A 19,777-nucleotide genomic window follows, 5' to 3' on the forward strand; every position below is an offset into this window, starting at 1 on the left:
TGCCATTGAGCAAGGCAGTGGAGCTTCCTGCCTGCCTGTAATGTGCAACTGATAACACAAAGCAGTGTGAATGAGAATGGTTTGCAGCTAATGTGTCAGAATGAGCAAACCCTGCTCGTGTTTGAGTAATTTTCTGTCTTGTTTCAAAATCACGACTCTATTTCGCGCGTGTATTTGACCCTCCCAGCAACGAGCCATGAGTTACTAATCATGCACAGACGTGCACCAACGTGCTTTTTAGCCCACATTTCTTGGCGGACTAAAGCTGCATTCCGCCCCACCCCTTACAAACAACATCATCACCACTGTACCTAAATCAGGAAGCACCGAGACACGTTTGTTTTCTCCTTTTTCTTTTTTTACGGAGAGACTCTGGTGATTACAGCAACGGCGACCGATAACCGGGGAAAATACGTAATTATTGATGTTGACGACCACCGTCGAGCACTGCTGAAGAAGACTGACAGCTGGTTACATCCAGTGCAAGGCTCAGCTGTGGATGCATTTGACACAGACTAACCGGAGACGGGTACGTGCACAGTCAAACAGGTTAAATACACACAAATGAATACAAGACTACAAAGCCAGTGTAAAGACAGTAACACACGTGTGGTGGGTACATTTTTGTCGCCTTATTACTGTGTTTACACCGCGGGATACGTGGCGTAACGATACTAAATATGTTATACACGTCGACTTGTTTACTCTTCGAAACGGCCGTTTCGAAACCTGCAGAGAAAATATGCTCGGTATGTTATTTTCTTCCTCGTGCAAGTCTAACTCAGTCTGTGTAAGACTACTTACTGTAGTAAGTGTTATTTAAAAAAGCATCACTGCCACCAGACAGTGTCACTGCTTTGTCATGTGCTTTGACAGCGTCGCCCCCCACCACTACCACAAATACAACCCTCCCTGCTGTTGGCTCCTCTCTCGTCAGACCAATCCCAGCTAAAAAATCTAGCAATTCTATGCTTTTTGCTTTGTTGCATTATAAAAAAGATGGGTAAATAAGACTCAAGGTCTAATATTAAAAAAATATTGGGTTCTCTTCAATTCGGCGTTACATATATTATCCCAAGCAGGACGTAAGCCATGTAGAAATCAGATATTTTTAATAACTCCACATTGTTTACTAGCGGATACCTCTGTGTTTTGGTTGCACTTAACAGTTGGAGCAGCTATATAGCATAAACTTAATTCATTATGTGAACAGATAGTTCGGTCACATGATATCCGAATGTATTAGATGCTCAAAAATATTATTTTAATGTTTTTAATCATGTTACAGGGGGCGTGGAAATCTGCAAAAACAAGTTTTAACAATACATTGGAATATTTTAAAGGAATTTTTGTGCCTATAATCACGAGCTATGATGAGGGAACATGTCGGTGCTCTTGCTCACTGTAGGCCTACTCTTACTAACTTACTGTTTGTTTAAATATATTTGGTAGCCTATTACAAGCATTTTTTTATCTGCATGATATTGTGGCTTCCAGTTGCCACGCTAAGATGTTACCACATAAATAGGCTACATGGGCACAAACCTGTTGCCAAGTGAAATTTAAATGGCCATCGCACAAGAAGAGACTAAAACTTACAATGTAAAGCCTTGAGGAAATTAAGTATTACATCACTCTGCATGCCAAGCAAGGACTGGTCTGTAGCAAGCTCCCCTTGTTACTCCACTTTACAGACAAACAGTGCAGGCTTGTAACAGAAACCATACAGGTCCTATTGGCCTGAACAGAACAGAGCAGCTGTTCACCACTGCACTGATGGTCTGCTGACATGTGTCGGGATGTTCTAGGAGCATTATGAAAAGATATGGGCTGTCATTTTTACACTTAGGCTGTTATTTCCATGTAAAATTTAAAAAAAAACCCAGAGTGGTTCTCAAAGCAGTGACATGCTCACTTACTGTCCCTGCTACGCACAGGGGTCTATAAATAAAGTAGTCACACATGAGTGGCTGCTTATGTCTGAACTGCACTGATTTGTTAAAGCCTGCAGCCCTGAATGTCCTCCAGCCGGGGAGCACTCAGCAAGGTAACCTCTGATTCTGTTCGACATAGCATGTAGGTTTAATGCTTGACTTGTTTTTAGCTTTCATTTAGTTGATAAAGACAAAGCTGATCGTGTTAGTTGAAACAGAGCAATCTCATCTTATCAGTTGCACCATGAAACTTACATTTCACTGTCACACATTGTGAGATAACCTGATAGTACAAATGTTGATGCCGATCGCAGCTGCATTGACGGCATATTTTCGAATGGATTTTGTGGAATGAAGAGCTTTCAAACACGTAGCCGAGATGCCAGAAGTTGTACCTTAACCTTCAAATAGTTTGCATAGAAGCTTCTGTTTGCCTGCGACTACCTGAGCTGGGAAAACCGCAGGAATGCATTCCTATGCTTTTCATTGGATTTGGCTCAGCTCAGCCGGGAGAGAACATGCCAAGGGGTTTGCTCAGACGTCACGTGTCGCCTAGCATTCCTTGATGTTTACGAACAAGGCGACTTATAGCAGCAGGCCTAAAGTGTAGTTTTGTGCCGTGTTAAAAGTTTGTTTGGAAGGTTACATTTTCCTGATTCTGCTCACTTAATTTGTGTGACTCTTATCTCTGTTTTTCAGGTAGAGCACTGAGGTTTGTCGACTTCCGTCTTTGCAGACTCACAAACTTCCTCTTTTGTTTCACTTCCCCTCCTGTCTGCGCCTGTTCTTGGCAGACAGGTTGAGTCGCATTACCTGCTATCTGAACACCCCCCTGCTCAACAGTGCAAAAGTTTTCTTAGTTGTGCGCAAGGTGTGGTGCTGCCAGTCAACTCAGGGTGCTATATCCTGTTAACCGCAGTGGCGTCACAGCCTGCAGTGTCTCAGCTCCTCGCAGTGATCGCAGCAGATGGTAGAGTGGAATATTTTGCTTTCAGATCGTAGCTTGGATTATTATAGAAGCCCCAGGTGGCAGCGGTTGTGTATCTACATTGAGAAATATTGAGCTTACGTGTCAGACCCCAGGCTATATCACTAGGACACCCCAGGGACTGACAGAGGGTGCCCATGCATATCAAAGAAAAACAAATATGTGCTTGCTTAACAAAGCAATAGTTATATACGCCATTGCACCCCGGGGAGTGTTGATTTTCAGCTGGAGTCTAATATTCCCTGAGAGCCATATGTGCGCTTCCCAGAGAGAGTCCCACAGCGGTCTGCTCAGGAATCAACATCAGAGTGTGTGTGTGCAGAAAATATGATAGAAAGGGTCATAGATTAATATGGCAGTTGAAGAAAGGACTCATTATTGGTTAAGTGGCCATGCTCTGATTGAAATTATTTCACGTTAATAAAGGAATGTAAGAAATCAGCGGAGACGGGCAGCTGAAGCTGAAGCCGGGCAGATACTACTTCTCTTGGTGGTGTAGCTGCTGATGTAGTTTAGACAGACGCTCACGGCTGACTGGTCACTGAGCTGACAAAACTCTGACTTCTCCACTCGCCTGGCCCACATAAAACTGTCCTCACTTATTCCCCGTGCTGAGCTCAAACCAGACTGGCATTGTTATGCAGGACGAGTCATGATGATTATGTTACGACAGCTGTTTTTTTGAGCGTCAATGCAGGACTTTATCCATGACTTAAGATGTAGTCATGTGCCAACCAGTATCGCATTCCTCTGGGTAGCTGCCAAAACTTCAAAGTATGAATCCGTCTGAGTCGAGGGAAATTCATTCTTAGAGAATCTGGGGTTCAGTTTGGTGCTACAGCTTTGTGTTTTTGATCCTTAAGTGGATTCCTAGACATATTTTTCTCCCTTTAGTAAGTGGTTGGTAAACATGAAACCTTGATGATCGACCGTTAGCTAAGCCCCACCTTCCTTCGTCACTGTTGCCACGCCTGCAGTTTACAATAATGCTGGCAGACTTCAAACTCTTCTTAGTAATATATAAGACATACAAAAGTATACAACAGCAGGCTTCTTATTTCTGTCAAACAATTAAACTTATTAAATTGATTTCATCAGCCGTATCTACTTAGCTATTTAAGCTAACCCAGGCACTGGCTAACATTTGAATGTTTCCAGCTGACCCCTTTTAACATAAGAATGATATAAAAGCGTCTTTAATATGAACTTCATGGCTACGTACGTGATGATTCATGATATATGCAAACCTTAAGATGGGAGCTAGTGGCATGTCTTAGCTAAAGTCAGTGTGTTCCCACACTTATGTTCCATTTCCAAGACATGGAAATATAGACACAGAGTGTTAGTTGTATTAAAGGGAAGAGCTAGTCACTCCTAGCATAAGTGTAAGAAACGCGCGCCTGACATTCTTTGAATTGGCCCAGTCCACTCAAAGAAAAATGGTTAATACAGTCACAATGAAAGATAACTTAATTTCTTCAATGATAACTTTCCTCAGTTAAACTGCTGTCTGTGAATATGCCCGACCACAGTGCAGTGTTTGTTGAATAAGTCTTTAAACACATTAATCTGATATTCAACCTGGTTTACAACCGGGATTATACCAGTACCACCCAATGACTGTGTATGTAGATGGACAACGCTTCTCCATTTGCCCCCATTGTACGGAATTGAAGCCAAAACAGCCCCCGTGATAGGCGCTGCCATCTTGGTCTGAAGCAGACGTTCACAGATATGGAAACTTCAATGACTGTATTACTGATTGTTTTAGTTACGTCTCCTCTCGCTGTTTCTCCTCTGCTCTGCTAATCTGGAACTGATCGGCTGCAGGAGCCGGATTTGTCAACAGAGCTATCAATCATCCTTTTTACAGCATCAAATAACTCATTAAAACTAAACTCAGAAAAATGAGCACTTGGACGTGAATCAGCATGATAATAACTAACTATAATGACAGAAACCATATTTGAGAAAAATGTATTTGGCGTGTATTTTGATTTTATAGTTTGACTCATGTCCCATCTGTTAACATGGAGGAGGCGGGCTTTATGACCTATACTGCAGCCAGTCAGCAGGGGGCGCTCGAAATGTTTTGGCTTCACTTTTAGGGAGCTGTCATGTCGTCCATCTATTTATACAGTCTATGCAACCACCAATATCTACCAATACCTTATTAAAATGTCAGGCCTCTGTTTTAATGCAAAGCTGTTTTTGTGTCTTCTGCTAAGGCTGTTCATTTGTCTTAACATTATCCTGTTTGCCTGCTTGTTTTATTCTAACACAGGTTGTTTTTCACTTTGTACAATTCAGGAGAATAGGCTTTAAGGACATGACTAACATGTGTTTGGCACATTTAACTCTGATTGGTCATGTTGTAGTAGGAATTGCAAACTTTTTCCACAGAAAAATGGCAAGACACAGCCAACGCTGTGACCCTATACTCTGTCAGCATTCAGCTTTTACAGGATGAGGAAATAGAGTATCGGTTGAGGTGGTAAGGTAGTTGGCTGTACATGTTAACAAAAGCAAGATATGTGCGAGCAGATTCACACAGCGTTTAATCCATTCCTGACACTTTGGCTCTTGTGTTTTTGTTTTGAGAGGATTTGGAAAAAACACACCTTCCTCCATCTTTATGCCTGCCAAGTATCGCTCTTACTCATCCCTTCACTTTAACCTGGATTTTTCAAACGTACATATGTTTGTTCTGGCAACCTCGATAGAAAATGAGTCGAGGCAGGAAAGCGAAGGGGGTAAGGAGGAAGTGAGAGCAGCAAAAACCAACCAGGCTGTGTGCACTGTACAAGCATATGGCCTTCCCTCTGAGACAGATGTTAACCTTTGACCTCCAATCTCTTACCAAGAGCAGAGTGCTTCCAGTGCTTGATGGACAGTGTAACTCTCTCACTATTTCTCATCTCATCACTCCCTCTTGTGTCCCCTCTTGTCCCCTCAACACACAAAGGCACACACACGTACAAGCTCCGTATTTATTACGTAATTGACTCCCAGTAGAGAATAACATGTTGCAGTCACTGAGGATCGGTTGGTTAAAGGAAGCTGTTGTTTCGCATGCACAAGAGGAAACTTAAAGCGAAACAAAGGAACCAGGCAACGGCAGCCAGACACACACGTGTCCCAGCCACTTACAGCTCCGACTGAGATATGCGTTCGTCAGCATGTAGTGCAGCGTTATGCCATGCAGGCTTCTTGTCAAATCAAATATGCATGCAGTGGTTACTTTAAAGTGCACTTACTGTAAATAAGTACGTCTATAAGAGGAACTCTGATCTCACATGCAAGACATACAGCTTATTACTTAATTCTAAAATCGTTTAGATGATTCCTGTGTGAGTACATCAAATTGACCTTTCATCATTCACAAGATCTCCTCCCCAAAACAAACAGACCTGATCATTAAAACCGGTGAAAACACTGAAGGCAGCAGTTTCGTGTTAAAATTAGTGTTTCTCCGACGCTCCCTCCTCAGAGGACACAAACAGCAGGAAAGGCTGCTGCTAGCTTGTTTTGAGGTTAGGATTTCTTCAATGTTCATTGTTTAGGAGCTAAATTATCCACAGGGGTCTCGGCTTCTCCAAAACAAACACACCAGGAAATTAAAACCTGTAAAAACACTGAATAAAGCAGTTTCTTGTCTCTCCTGTGCGCTTTGTTGGGGACTTCAGGGCCCCGCGGGCTGTGAGCTGAGATGCTGCTAAATTTAAGTCATTAACCGACCAAAATCCTTCATCCAGCTAAATGTTGGAAATCTCTTAATATCCACTATGTAAAAAAAAATGTAAGTCTTACAGGTAAAACTCAAGCCTCATGTAAGCTGAAATAGGAGTTTGCTGAGGAGCTGATCAAAATACAAAAGGAACGAATGTGTTAGCTTAATGACAGCAACATCCAATTATAGTCTGACGACAATATAGCCTCTGGGGACAATGGTAAACATGCCGGGCGTGTAGCCAGCAGTTAGGGATAAACGACTACCAGTCAAGACTTCCTTTTCCGCGTGCTGCATTGTTTACAGAAAAAGAACCCGTTTTTCTTGTGATTTACTTTCATTAACAAGTCTTACTCATGATGCAGATTAGTAAAAAGTAACAATGAAGCTTTGTCAGGTCTGTCCTCAAGAGGAGAAGAAAACTTTTAAAATGCTCGTTTGTTGAAAGGAGGTCGGAACGATCATTTTTGATGCATTCGAGGGAGTCGGGAAATCTGGACGCTGAACGGCTTTCGTGACACAGCGTCAAGGGAATTTATGTCAAGTTGAATTTTAGATCTAGAACAGATCGTTAGCTGTTAGCATGCAGATGTCTGTTTGTGGAGATAAACAAGAAGCTAAATCATTGTCAGACAGCGCTGATGGGAGCATCATCATTTTGGTGGATTACGTTCCGCCTGCTTTTGCTCTCCACACGGACTGTTTTTCCTGCATACGCCGCAGCCTGCTGATACGTGATTGGTCAATATTACTTGGTCTACAAGCGTAGTACAAACAGAAACCAGAACACTTGCCTTCCCAAAAGTCCACGTCTCTGCCTACATATTCTACATTTCTATGTAGAATCTGTAAATAGAGATTAGATTACCTGTGATGTGAAATCCAGTGATGTGAAATCCCTATGTATATAGTAGTCCTATGTATAAAGTGTTGTAATGTACACTTTAGTTCCTTCTTTATGCTCCCAGCGGCCTTCCTACTTTCTAGTTTGAGGTCCCATAAGAATTTGAACAATGTCCTAGAATGTTTTACATGCAGGCATTGGAGAATTAGAGTCAGTCGACAAAAAAAGCATCTTGTGGATCATTGTGCATCATTTTGTAGGCCCCTAAACTGGCAACTCGTCCAGTGTTATTGTTGAACACTGTTGCACTGCTGTAATACATACAGAAAGAAGCTGTTTGGACTAGCAACAACTGTGTAACACTGGCCCATATTTAAAGTCCACGATAACAACAATAAATCTGATGGGTTATCACCAGAGAGGAGGTGTAAATCTATGATAATATGATGCAACTGTGGCTCGCCGCAGTGATTTTCTGCTTCATCTCCTGTCTGTCGAGCACTTCAGTGACCTCTGTCTCAGGAGAGGTTCTGACCTTAAAACCCTCTCAAATCCCATGACATCAATATTTCACCACCGTGAAGTTCATACTCCCCAAAGACTATTACTTTGTTCATCTGCGTCTTTTGCAGTAATGCTTTTACTATATTTGGAGAGAACATTTTGATGAACATGCTGTACAGAAAGAAAAAAACACATGCACACACCACACTGTTTATTTGGCGCTTCACAGCCACATTTTCTGAGTCATAGACCTATAAAAGTTGGTTTCATGCCTGCTGACTCTTTGTTTGAGGAAGTTTCCCACAGACACTCTTGGTACTGTGAAATCCATTTGCACAGTATTGTTCCAGCTTTGTTTTTGTAAATGTTTCTCCAGAATAAAAGCACAAACACACTTACTGCAGGCCCCGTTAGGCTGAATGTTATTGCTTCTAAACCCCCGATTGTTCCCAGAGCTTTTATTGCAGTAGTTGCTGTGGAGTAATCCATTCTCCCTTTTGTCAGTTATAAAAAGCTCATCTTATCCTGACGGGGAGATTTATGTAGCAGGAGGGTAATATCCCTTTGAACTTCACAGGCTTACAGCCGGTGGATTCTCACTGGGAAGGAAGGATTTTCTTTCGCTGGCGATAAAATGTTATCTGAACCAAAGTATTAACAGGCAGCCCAGAGACAATTTTCATTACAGGTATGATTCATTTAGCCGTTTTTTCATCTGTCAAGTCGACAATACTTCTGTCATGTATCTCTTTATTTCCTATGAAATGCAGAAACAGTGGTTTTCCTCTTTTGGTAGGAAAAGCTTCACATTATGAGCCCTGTTCCATCGTCGTGGTGTGAAAGTGATCCCTGAAATAGTCACAGAGAAGATAAAAAATGGCTCAAGTTATCTAGCATAATGCAGCAAATAGAAACCATATGTAAAAGGCTTTGCTTAAATGTCTTTTTTCTATAAATTAATGAGCCTCATGTTATCCGTATTGAAGCCAAGTAAAAACGTTAACAGCTGGATTTAAAATGGCCTCAGGTAATGGACAGCTCAGACACATAGATAATTGCGCGTATGTGCTGCAGACCCTGCCGAGTGTTAATGGATTTTTCCAGGTGCTGCCCTGTGCACAGCCAACGAATGATAAGAGCTTTTTTTCCATCCTGCTGATGTATTTAAAAGGCAAACAGGAACGTTGAAAGAGATGAACTGCGACATATCCTGCAATTAACTGCAATTTATCCCAGCTAAATTGGGAAGGAGCGATTGAATTAGTCTTTTTTCTCTCGCTGCGTGTTTTCCGACACCTTCCTGTTTCTTTCTAAATTACGGGGCGATGCGTGAGGAAAAGAGAAAAGGCCAGAAAAGCAAGTGTGTGCATTTAAAAAGAGCTGCAGCCGAGTTATAATTGCAGCACCTTCTCCTCTGTGACTCCTCTCTCTCTCTCTCTCTCGCTCTCTCTCTCTCTCTCTCTCACATGCTATTATGCAACAGGCTTTTCTTGCAAGTCCTTGCAGGATCTCAGCGTTGATTGTGTAACATTCGAGAGTGAAACTGGCTGCCAGGCCTCATATTCGGTCTTCACAGAACCCCTTCGATGTGTGCCCACGGCCAACAAACATTGCAGTCTTCGGTGGACATCAGTTTTATGCTAAACTGAATGCATGGCCAGAGGCAGGGCATAATTGAATCAGCTGGGGGTTTCAGCAGATTTAAGCAGCTGCAAGTACTTTCTGTGACTGTTTCGGATGAAATACAATTTAACTCATTCTCTTGAGCTACAAATGTGATTACAAAGGAAGTTGTGAAGTTCTTCAGGACAATATTTCTTTTTAGAGGTTATTAGTTTAAAGCCTTTGATAAAAATCTATATATTTGAAGAGCTCAAATTATTCCTAGAAGTCCCTAGCTTTAGGAGTGTGTCGCAGATCTCTACAGCTCTGTCACAGATATCAAGTGGAGAAGTATCAGAGTGCAGATATGTGTGATGATGTAGAAATATGCTATAAAAAGCCACTCCACATGGAAAACTGCACTAAAATAAACCGGAGCTGTGGGAACATTAATGTTCTTTTGGATTTATCGAGTATTTTTATAGCAGCTGTGATGGAGATTTGATGACTTCTCATGTGAATGTGAAATAGGATCCATTTGATTCAGAAAAGGCACATTCAGCCTCTGTTTATCCCTATTATACGGATGTACTGTATACATATGTAGTGCTTTAAGCAGTACCATTTTTATGTCTATAAATGTTGGACTCATTAGGTTTATGAGACCTGGGTTGAGTTAAATGGTTGGTAAATGGACTCTATACTTATATAGAGCTTTTGTAGTGACCACTCAAAGCTGCTTTTACACTACATTTCACATTCGCCCATTCACACACACTTTCACACACTGATGGCAGAGGCTGCTACCTAAAGTGCCCACCTGAAGGAAAACAATGTCCTCTGGTCCGCACCGTGAACGGCACTTTGTTGTTTCCATAGTATTGTATATTCTTACATTTGTTGTCTCTTCTACAAACCGCTGACACAAACAGCTGATCCGACACCGCATGCTGCAGGCAGGTAATTACTGAAACAAAAACTTACCTTCTCCTACTTTTTGTCAGCACACAGACAACCTCACGCTGTGTGTGAGCTGCAGGTGTAGCCATAACAAGTAAACAGTCCACGGCATGTCCTCTCTGTGAACTCCGTAGCCACAGCGTTAACGTGCACCCGGATGAGGTGCCGCTGATAAAGGGAATACACACAGTTACAGACAGCTCGCAAAAACTACCTGTTTGCCTCGATCGACCCGCAGGCACATCTGTGACAGCAGCAGTGCGGCGCGCATGTTTACAGTTTACAGGCAGGTGACAAACAGACTCTTAAGATTAAGATTAAGACAGTACTTTGTTGATCCCCAGAGGGGAAATTTGGTTAATGCATGCACAGCAGTCAGTTCACTGTGTGCTTTTCCTGTTGTGCTATGTGTGGGAAACACTGCTATGTGTGTTACGTGGGTCATCAGTGTTGAGGGAAGTAAATGACAGCAGTAGCCAAAGTGCCTGCAGTGATGCTGACATCAGATGGAGATTACCGCGTGATTCTGCGTAAAAAGTTATCAGCAAGTCCAGCGGGACTGTGAATCATGGGAGGGCTACTATATTGTGGGCTTGTGGATCCTACTGGCCCACCGGGCTGAGTGTTAAATGCTTTATCTACTGGCCTGGGGGGTTACAAACACACGCAAGTAAAATTGCGTCTATATATGTACCAGCAAACACAACTATATAAATGAATGCTCATGTTGCTGTGTGTCTGCTGGATGAGCTATCAGACAATGTAAGCTAACATCAAAACAGTTATCTACAGTGATATTTACAAGCGCTTCCTTCTCTCAAGTAGACTAAAAGTGCTTTATTTTTACAGTAAATATATTTCGAAGATAATTTGCAGCATAATTTGTTGCAAATTCTGTTCCTTTCGGGTTGGAGCTGCTCACCTTGAACCATATTGTAGAACATAAAATCATGTATTATTCAGGCATTTTAATTACACTTGCTCCCTTGTGCTCCCTGTTCACAGAATAATGGCTGTAGAAACACCTCTAGTAGTTATTCAGGGGAGGCTCTTTATGTTGAATTTAACAGCCTTACATAAGGAAAACAAGGTGTTAAAGCACGTATGTGTGCAGAACACAAGCCTGCAGTCTGTGGTCATGATTATCATTTCTTATTCTGATTGTTCAAAGGCGTTATTAACATGTTTTAGAATCATTTGGACGGTTTGATCTTTGAGGCTTTTAAATTTGAATAATAAATCTGACGCATGCTGCATTCTTGAATTAAGTGAGATATTTTTTCTGTGTTCTTGTCCTTCGTATGGAGAATTTCCAGCTTTCTCGCCTGTGAATTCCTACATAATGTAAGAAGTCTGTGCCAACATCAATTTGGACCATCCACACAACATGAATAAACTGCATAACCAAACCGCAGTGTTATAGGATAAACATTTTCGACAAGGGACATCCCAATTTTGTGTCCATGTATTGTTGTAAGAGGAAGAAAGGCCAGAAAAGGAAATAGTAAAGATGCCAAAGATGATGAAAGCCTTTCTGAAGGCTGCAGAAATCTGGTAAAAGCCAAAAATGCACTCTGTGATTATTGGAAAGTAACGGAGAGAGGTCTGTCAGACGAAAAAGTTTTTTTCTTTGAGTGGTGCAGGCTGCAATATTCAGAACTTCATTTGATGAGATTTGAGTTTAACAACATTTCTGACTAGCACCTTTTAAATATATGAATAAATCCCCGTTCTCATTTGCTTCAGTTAGAATCTCCCATTTCTCCCATTTCTATCAGTATGCAGATTCTTGGTTGGTCTGAGGCATCTCCTTATTTCACACTCTCTTCCTCTTCAGAGAAAACTCTGCCATCCTTACTCCACTCTTCTTCCCGTCAGAGGAGTTTTCCTTTTAGAAAGCGTCTGTGCTTTCACAGTGAATCTGTCGGTGGGAGTCAGTGAGTTTGAGGTTTATTTATGTCAAAAGCATGCTCTTTGTAAAAGTGACCCAGGAAACAGTAGCTGTGCTTCAATGAGAGAAGACTTTGACAACTCAAAGTGCCTCATACTACATATCAACTGTCACCCTTTCACATAAAGAATTCATACATTAACGTAGGCTGCCATGCACGTTGCGTGCCTATCAGTATTTAATCTACTTCACAATTAGCTATACTATCGGGAATTTGGGAGTTGGGGTCTAGCCCAGGTCAATTCTGCTGTAGACCGGAGGAGCTGGGGATGGAAAGTACAGATATTCAGATGAGGGGACGACCTGTCTGCCTCCTGAGCCACACCTTTCCCCTGAAGAGATCAAAATCACATCCTGCACATTTTGACGTATTTCAGTAGAAAACCTCTCTGGAAACAACAAGATTTGATAATGTGCATGTTTATTGCTTCATCTCGTTTTGACTTTGTGGAGAATAGTTGATGCACTGAAAGAGCTTTTGATGATAGTTTTAGATGTAGCGAACTTTTAACACACACGACTGAACAGCTGGTAAAGTTATATATGCGTTGGCTGGCGAAGGTCACTCATTTTGTTTCCGGTTCCCAACCTCTACTTGTGCTATGTCGACAGGCAGCTTATGGCCCTGCTCAAAGAGTAGCCTGTACTGCAAACGTCTAAGCAAAACACACCTTGTAGAGAGCCTTGTTAACTCGCTCCAAACCGATTGATTGAAACACGCCTACTTTGAAGACCTTTCATAGCTGTTTGATTTGATTGAATCACTGAACAATTTAACAGAAACACGACCACTGACGCTGTCTTATATTGTGTTATTCTGAGACTGCCCTCACCTTTAAGTGCTACACTAGGAAATTAGATGAAGACTAGGATATTTTGATGAACGTTTATAATCATGTGAATGATTCAATCCTGTGAGTGAGCAGTATTTAATTTGACTTGTTGGCATTAATAAAGTAGAACTCCAACACACTTAGTCAGATGACACAGCAGCAGATAATAGTGAGGATGAGACTAATTTGAAGAACCCCACAGGAAAGTGTTAAGTGAGAGTTAAAAAAGTGCATCATCGGCTGCGAAGCTGTGTATCAGATTAAAAGACGATGACACTAATGAAGTAGCTACAAATTACTGGCAGGAAGTGTTTTACAGCAGTGGTAGCACCGCGGGGCAAAACAGACCATCTGCACAAAATATTCTAATTACTGTCTAAAGCACTGAAGACTACAGCACGTACAGGAAGGATGGGAAGGAAGACTAAGACAGGGTCGGGTTCAGAACGGTCCGGTTCGGGTCAGACAAACAAGGGCTGGTTTAGAAACTGTCAATCAACTGTCAACTGGCTCCTTAGGTTTGTGACGTCTCAAACCTGCCAACCTGAAAACATGTTGTTCAGCCTGTCCTTGGTACACTGCAGTTTAAAAGCAGACAGGCCCAGCCATGGAGATGACTGCTGATGTTGTCCCTGATATGTCTTGTAGCACATGAAGAACACCTCATGGAGATGTTTACAAGGTTAAACACTTGATTTTCACCGGAGGGGGGCTTTAATACATTTTATATACAATTTGTTGTATATTTGGGGTCAAAATGACAGTAAGTAAGAGATGTTTACGGTTTTTGAAATACTCTCTTAATCCTTATTTGGTTCCTATTGCAGTCAGTGTCACAGTTCAAAATGAACAGGGAATCCCCGGTGTGTTTATGGCTGTGTGCGGTGCTACAGTTTCAAACACTGACTCGAGATAAGCAGGACTGTGTAATCTTTACATAATATGCTGTTTACAGTCTCTTGATTTTAACTGCTTCTCTCTTTTCTAACAGTCTCTGTCAGCAGCATGGGCCAGCATCTAGCAAAGAGGGAGTTACCTGCAGACAGCAAGGTAAGAGTCCTCACTGTGGGTGCTCTAACAGCTTGTTTTGTGTGTGTGGCATAATAACTTGAAATGTGTGTTTGCGTAAGTAGGTCTGAGAACGAAGCATGTGTTGGAGAGTTTACATTGAACTTTATCAGAGTGAACACCGGCCTTTATCACCAGGACTTTGAACTCTGTTGTGGACGAGCTGCCGGGCTCCATCAGTCATACTGATTTGTTACCCTCACTGAGCTGATGTGCTTACTCCTTGCTCTTTCCCCTCTGGCACTTCACACCGCCAGATGCAACACTATACTCATCTCTCACAGGTAATGAGAAGAACAAAACTATGAGTAATGCATTGTGACATGGAAGTATTTTGTGAGAGTGGAGGAGTGATGAGAAGGAGACAACTTTGCCAAGAAGCTTAGTGCAGGTTTATATCTATCTGTTATATTGACATAATGGCAGCCGGATTTTAATACAAAAAAATACACACAGACACACTGGCACATTTTTCAGTCAGCTTTTTTAAGGAATGATAGAGTAGCTGAAAAAGTCTACACTTCTCTGCAAACATGTGCATCCCACTCTTAATTGTGTTGCCATGGCACAGCATGATGGCTCTTGTGCGTCGCCCTTTCATAACCCCTCGAAATCACAAGCTGCTCTGCAACAACGCTCAAGAGAACCCATTTGAACTGGAGAGAGTAAATATATGACTGCGTGCATCAGTGCTGCACTAAACCCTCTCTAGGTACACATCTCATTTCACCATAAGCTTTGGCCTCGTGGTCATCAATGGGCCCAGTTGTTCAAAAGTAATCTGATCCGATTATATCGGATTGGATCAAATCTTGAGAATGGGTTTTTCAAAGTAAAACACTCTTGAAGTCAGATGAAACCAGGGATTCCAGTTTTGCTTTGTATCTTGATAAAACCTCCAGTTTGTGTTGTTCAAACTTTTAAGTAGGATTGGGATAACAATCATCCAAAAAATCTGGAGGACCCTGATCCTAGCAGAGGGCTGAACAAACTTTGAAATAGGCCAAACCGTTTATACTTTGAACATTTCTCTTTATGCCACAGTGACATTGTAGATATGTCCCCATAAAATAATCCTGTCGACCTCAATCATGAAATATTTAATTTAAAGCTACTGTGAGCAAGTACATTTTGGCGCCCCCTGTGGACAAAGCATGTAATATATAGTCCCATTTAGAGAACTGTTAATCCAGATATGGTCATCTTTAAATGTCTGTATCTTGAGCCCTTTTTACACTGTGGTTCCGCCTCAGCTCCGCCGTCATTCAGCCTTTGCCATTTTACATTTGACCATGCAACGGCAGCGTAAAGCCGCCCCAGTGTGTGTTTTTACATGGCGTTCCAGCGTTGCGGAAACAAAACGTGCATGAGGTATTTAACAAACAGCGTGTGCTTTTAAATACACACACACACACACACCGCTGTTCCACCCTGCCAGCTCTGCTGTTTACACCGACGCAGTTTCGCCTCTGTTACTGCCTCCGATGCCGGCTCAGAGGTGGAACAACTTCGCCCCACCATTATAATCCAGCCTTGAACTGGCAGTGTAAAAGGGGCTTGGATCATTCATATCTAATCCAGTCTTACTTTAAAAAAACAAGACAAAGTAAGATGGATTGGTTGATCCTTGAGAGCGAACAATGGTACTCTATTTGAACAACTGGGCCCAGGACTGTTTGGCTGCGCCTACAAAGTTAGCTAATCTAAACAGATATGATAAGCGTGTTTTTTGGGTGATGCCTTGGTGCACTTGCATCTTATATTGCTGTTCACTCAGATGTTATGCTTAAAACATCAAACTGGATTAAAGTCTCAGGCAGCGGGTCATTATGCAGGCCGCTGCACTGTGTTCGCTGATGTTCCAGGACTTTGTTCTGGCAGGAAGCGTGCAGCTACTAGCCGTTAGAACGGGGGCAATTACTGCACTTAGAAGCATCAGGATGGATTTGGGTGTCTGCACTCTAACGTTAAGAAAAACAAATACCGTATATTTTTGCTTTAGTATCATGGACAGGTGGTAGGATTAGGAAAGTCTTGTGGTAAATAAGTGTAACGTCGTTTTCTTTTAGAACAGGAAAAGTCAATAGGCTCTTTTAATTAGCATGGACTACTTGACTGAAAATGTCTGCCTTTTTTATCGTCCTGTAATTAAATATCTGGATAGATGAAGAGATTTGTCAACGACTCTTTCTGCAGAAAGTGCAGAAATTAGAAGCAAGACGCTGTTCCTGTAGTGTGGAGGAGGATCAGGATTAAACAAGTACAGAAGTGTAATTTAATGACAGCATGTAATTAACCCCAGCTCTGCTATAGCCCTTTTTGTCACAGCTTCTCAGAATTACAGCAGGTATAATAAGCCAGAGTCAGACTTGAAGAGGTTTCTAGCTTGTTGTGAGCAGCTCTAACCCCAGACTGTGAGGAAGGAGGTGTAGAAAGAAAAGGAAGCAGGAATATGTCGGATAAAAGCACTCCTAAAGTGTAAGCATGTGAGGCCGTGGGTAGCAGGGTTAAACCTCGCTGCCTGTGCGGTCTGGCTGTAACGGGCGGAGTGATCCTGCGACGTGCTGGGGATGAGGGGAGCCCGAACCAGCAGGGAGGCCGACAGCTCAGCTCACAGATGATTTGTTTCCTTTGCCTTCGCAGCACACTCAAGAGAGAGAGGAGCAGGAGCGAGAGAAGTGGATTAATTTGTCGAGAGTGGAGCTGCCAGCAGACGTGTCAGGGCGGCGTGTCGCTCCAAAGCTGCTTCGTTTATTTAGCTTTTTTAATTACCTCGTATATCTCTCTAGGTCGACCATTTGTTTTCCCCTTTATTTTGCCTTGATTATCATGACATTAAAGTCAATTTGAAGGTCTTACAAAACAGCCGGTTGTCATAGCGACAGTCAAGCAGGAACAGAGCGTGACAGAGTGAGGCAGGTTGTGTTTAGACGCTGTTGTCCGAGTCGTGATCCTCCTCCCAAGCCCACATCATTTCAGGAAGGTTGAAATGCACCCTTACCACCTTTCAACAGCGGCTCCGGCAAAATATTTCTCTTTCAGTCGTCTGAAATGTTCCCACCGCCTCGTATCCCACTTGGAGTTGCAGCATGATAAGACTGGCCTTCCTCCTAAATGTAGTGCTTTTGCTAGAGTGGAAAAAAAAGGTTACTCAAATGTTCACAAATACAAATGTATTCAGGCCTTACAGTCAGACTGCACACTTTTTTCTACTGATCCATCGATCAATCAAATCTTTATTTATATAGAGCCAAATCACAACAAAATTGATCCCATGACAATATTACAAAGAGTGCAGTCTAGTCAGCAGGTCTAGACTCTTTGTAATAATATTTAGAGCGACCAAACAGTGGCAAAGAAAAACCGGCAGCAAAGACAGAGATACCAATTTCTCAACTGACGATGAACTCAAAATACCAGAATGCAATACTGTGAATGCTTAAAGGACTTAACTTGACTAGAAGCACAAAATCATAATGTCTTTATTGTCATTGAACAGCTGTGCACTGAAATGAGGTGTTTCTCCTCCTCAGTGTATTATACATACTATATAAAAGCAGCATCATTCAACACAAAGATAAAGACATAAAGTATCAATAAAAAACATCAAAGTAGTTTATATGAAAATAGTTAATATTACACGATCAGTAGGTTAATCTGCATAGTCACTTCTTATGGCACTCATCTGAAACAGTATTGCACAGTCTCAATATTAATTACAGCTACATCTTCAAACTCTTGGGGCCCTATTTACACAGCAGACAGCACACAGTCTAAAACACACGGTGCTAAGTGATTTAGGGTGTGTCCGACCCACTTTTGCTAGTTACATGGCGCGCAATCCGAAGCGCAAGGCGCAAAGACGTCAGCTCCCTGTTAGTGGGTGAAGAATCCAACGCTTGGTGAATTCTGCTTCACAATGATGGGAAGAGCCGACATCAGGGGCTCAAAAAGCGAAGTCCCTGGATTATTCATAGATGTGTTTTTGCCATAACATGAATCAAACCAATCAGCTCTCATTCCCTTTAAGAGCCAGGTGCACCTGCAGGCAGGCATGTTGCTCTTTAAACGGCGTATTTCAGCCTTTTTACTTATATAAACCGGCCAGCATATTTAACTTCCTTCTTTCCTCTTTGCCCCTGCACACGCAGAACACAAACAGGCCACTGTATGAAATATGTCGATGCACGGATTGCCTGACCACACCTAATTTTAAGACCAAAACGCCCATGGGCCCTAACGTGGGTGCAAGATCACTTGCTATTTACGCAACGTAGGTTCTGGGCGTGAAAATGACAACTGCTTTGGGTGGAAAATAGCAATGACACTTGCGCTGCGCTTTGCAGCAGGCGCACAACCGGGCCCTCAGAGTTGAGTTTAGTTCTTTGATGGCATGTGGATAGAAACTGTAGGGGCAGGACTGGACAGTGAAGAGGTGGTTCCCAGAGTGCGATAACATGACTTCTGTTACAGTACATGATTACTCCTGCTTTATATATTAATCAGATACAGATATAACCAACAGATCACATACTGAGACTGTGTTGCAAGTCATTTTGGGAAATGTAGTAAATCGCTTACAGAAGAGGAATTAAGACGTATGCAATTCATCTTGCAAAAAACAGGAAATTACAACACAGTTTAAATGTGTAAGCACAAAAGACGTCAGCACTCGCAATAAAGTCTTTAACGTTTAATACGTTAACAGCAGCTGAATGAAACTAACGCGTTTCAGCCTAAGGCCTTCTTCAGCGTTTCAACAAACAAAAGTGTGCGTAACTTTTTAAACAATCAACGCTCGGTGGCTCGACAACAATAATTAGACAAAGACAATGAAATGGCGCAAAACAAAATAAAAATACAATAAAGATTATAATAATGACAGAGTGAAGCTAATCACTGAAGTATCACCCCAAGAATGTCTCTACAAAAAAGTATCTTTGCAAGAAAAATCTTTTACAAAGCAAAAACCAGAGATTAATTTCCTTACTGTCAACACAGTGGTCTTATTTATAAATCATATAGCCTGCATGATAAGCACATTACGGTACAAAAGCATACATCACAAGAATAGAGTAGAATAATAAGAACTCATGTGGCTTAAAAAATAAATAAAAGCACAGACAGTTTCAGCAGATGCACTCAAAGGTAAGCTCAAGTTGCAATGACACATATCTTCTAATTAAGTCCTGTCAGGAAGAGGATAGAGTCTTGTTACTGACACCACTGAACTGAGGACTGAAGTCTCCAGATGAGGGAGCTTGAGGCTCAGCTTGTAGACCCCCAGCCTTCACACACTATCAGCCTCACCATTGTTCCCAATTAGAGCGCTGTATGTATTTGTGACCGGCCCAGCAGGATTG

At 42.0% G+C, this 19,777-nt stretch overlaps 1 protein-coding gene across 1 annotated transcript in view; it reads left to right on the top strand.

Moving 5' to 3' along the window:
• The first annotated feature begins 311 nt into the window (after positions 1 to 311).
• Positions 312 to 19,777, top strand: part of LOC138583589 (myelin basic protein-like) — a 52,578-nt gene continuing 33,112 nt past the window's right edge. Inside the window, exons 1-2 of the mRNA XM_069655478.1 lie at positions 312 to 529; positions 14,338 to 14,396. Coding sequence (XP_069511579.1) covers positions 14,352 to 14,396 — 45 coding nt within the window. The 5' untranslated portion in view covers positions 312 to 529; positions 14,338 to 14,351. The remainder of the gene's footprint in view (positions 530 to 14,337; positions 14,397 to 19,777) is intronic.

The sequence above is a fragment of the Semicossyphus pulcher genome, unplaced genomic scaffold (genome assembly GCF_022749685.1).
Source record: "Semicossyphus pulcher isolate SPU_LCO1_2020_fin unplaced genomic scaffold, fSemPul1.0.p SCAF_9, whole genome shotgun sequence".
Lineage (NCBI taxonomy): Eukaryota > Metazoa > Chordata > Actinopteri > Labriformes > Labridae > Semicossyphus > Semicossyphus pulcher.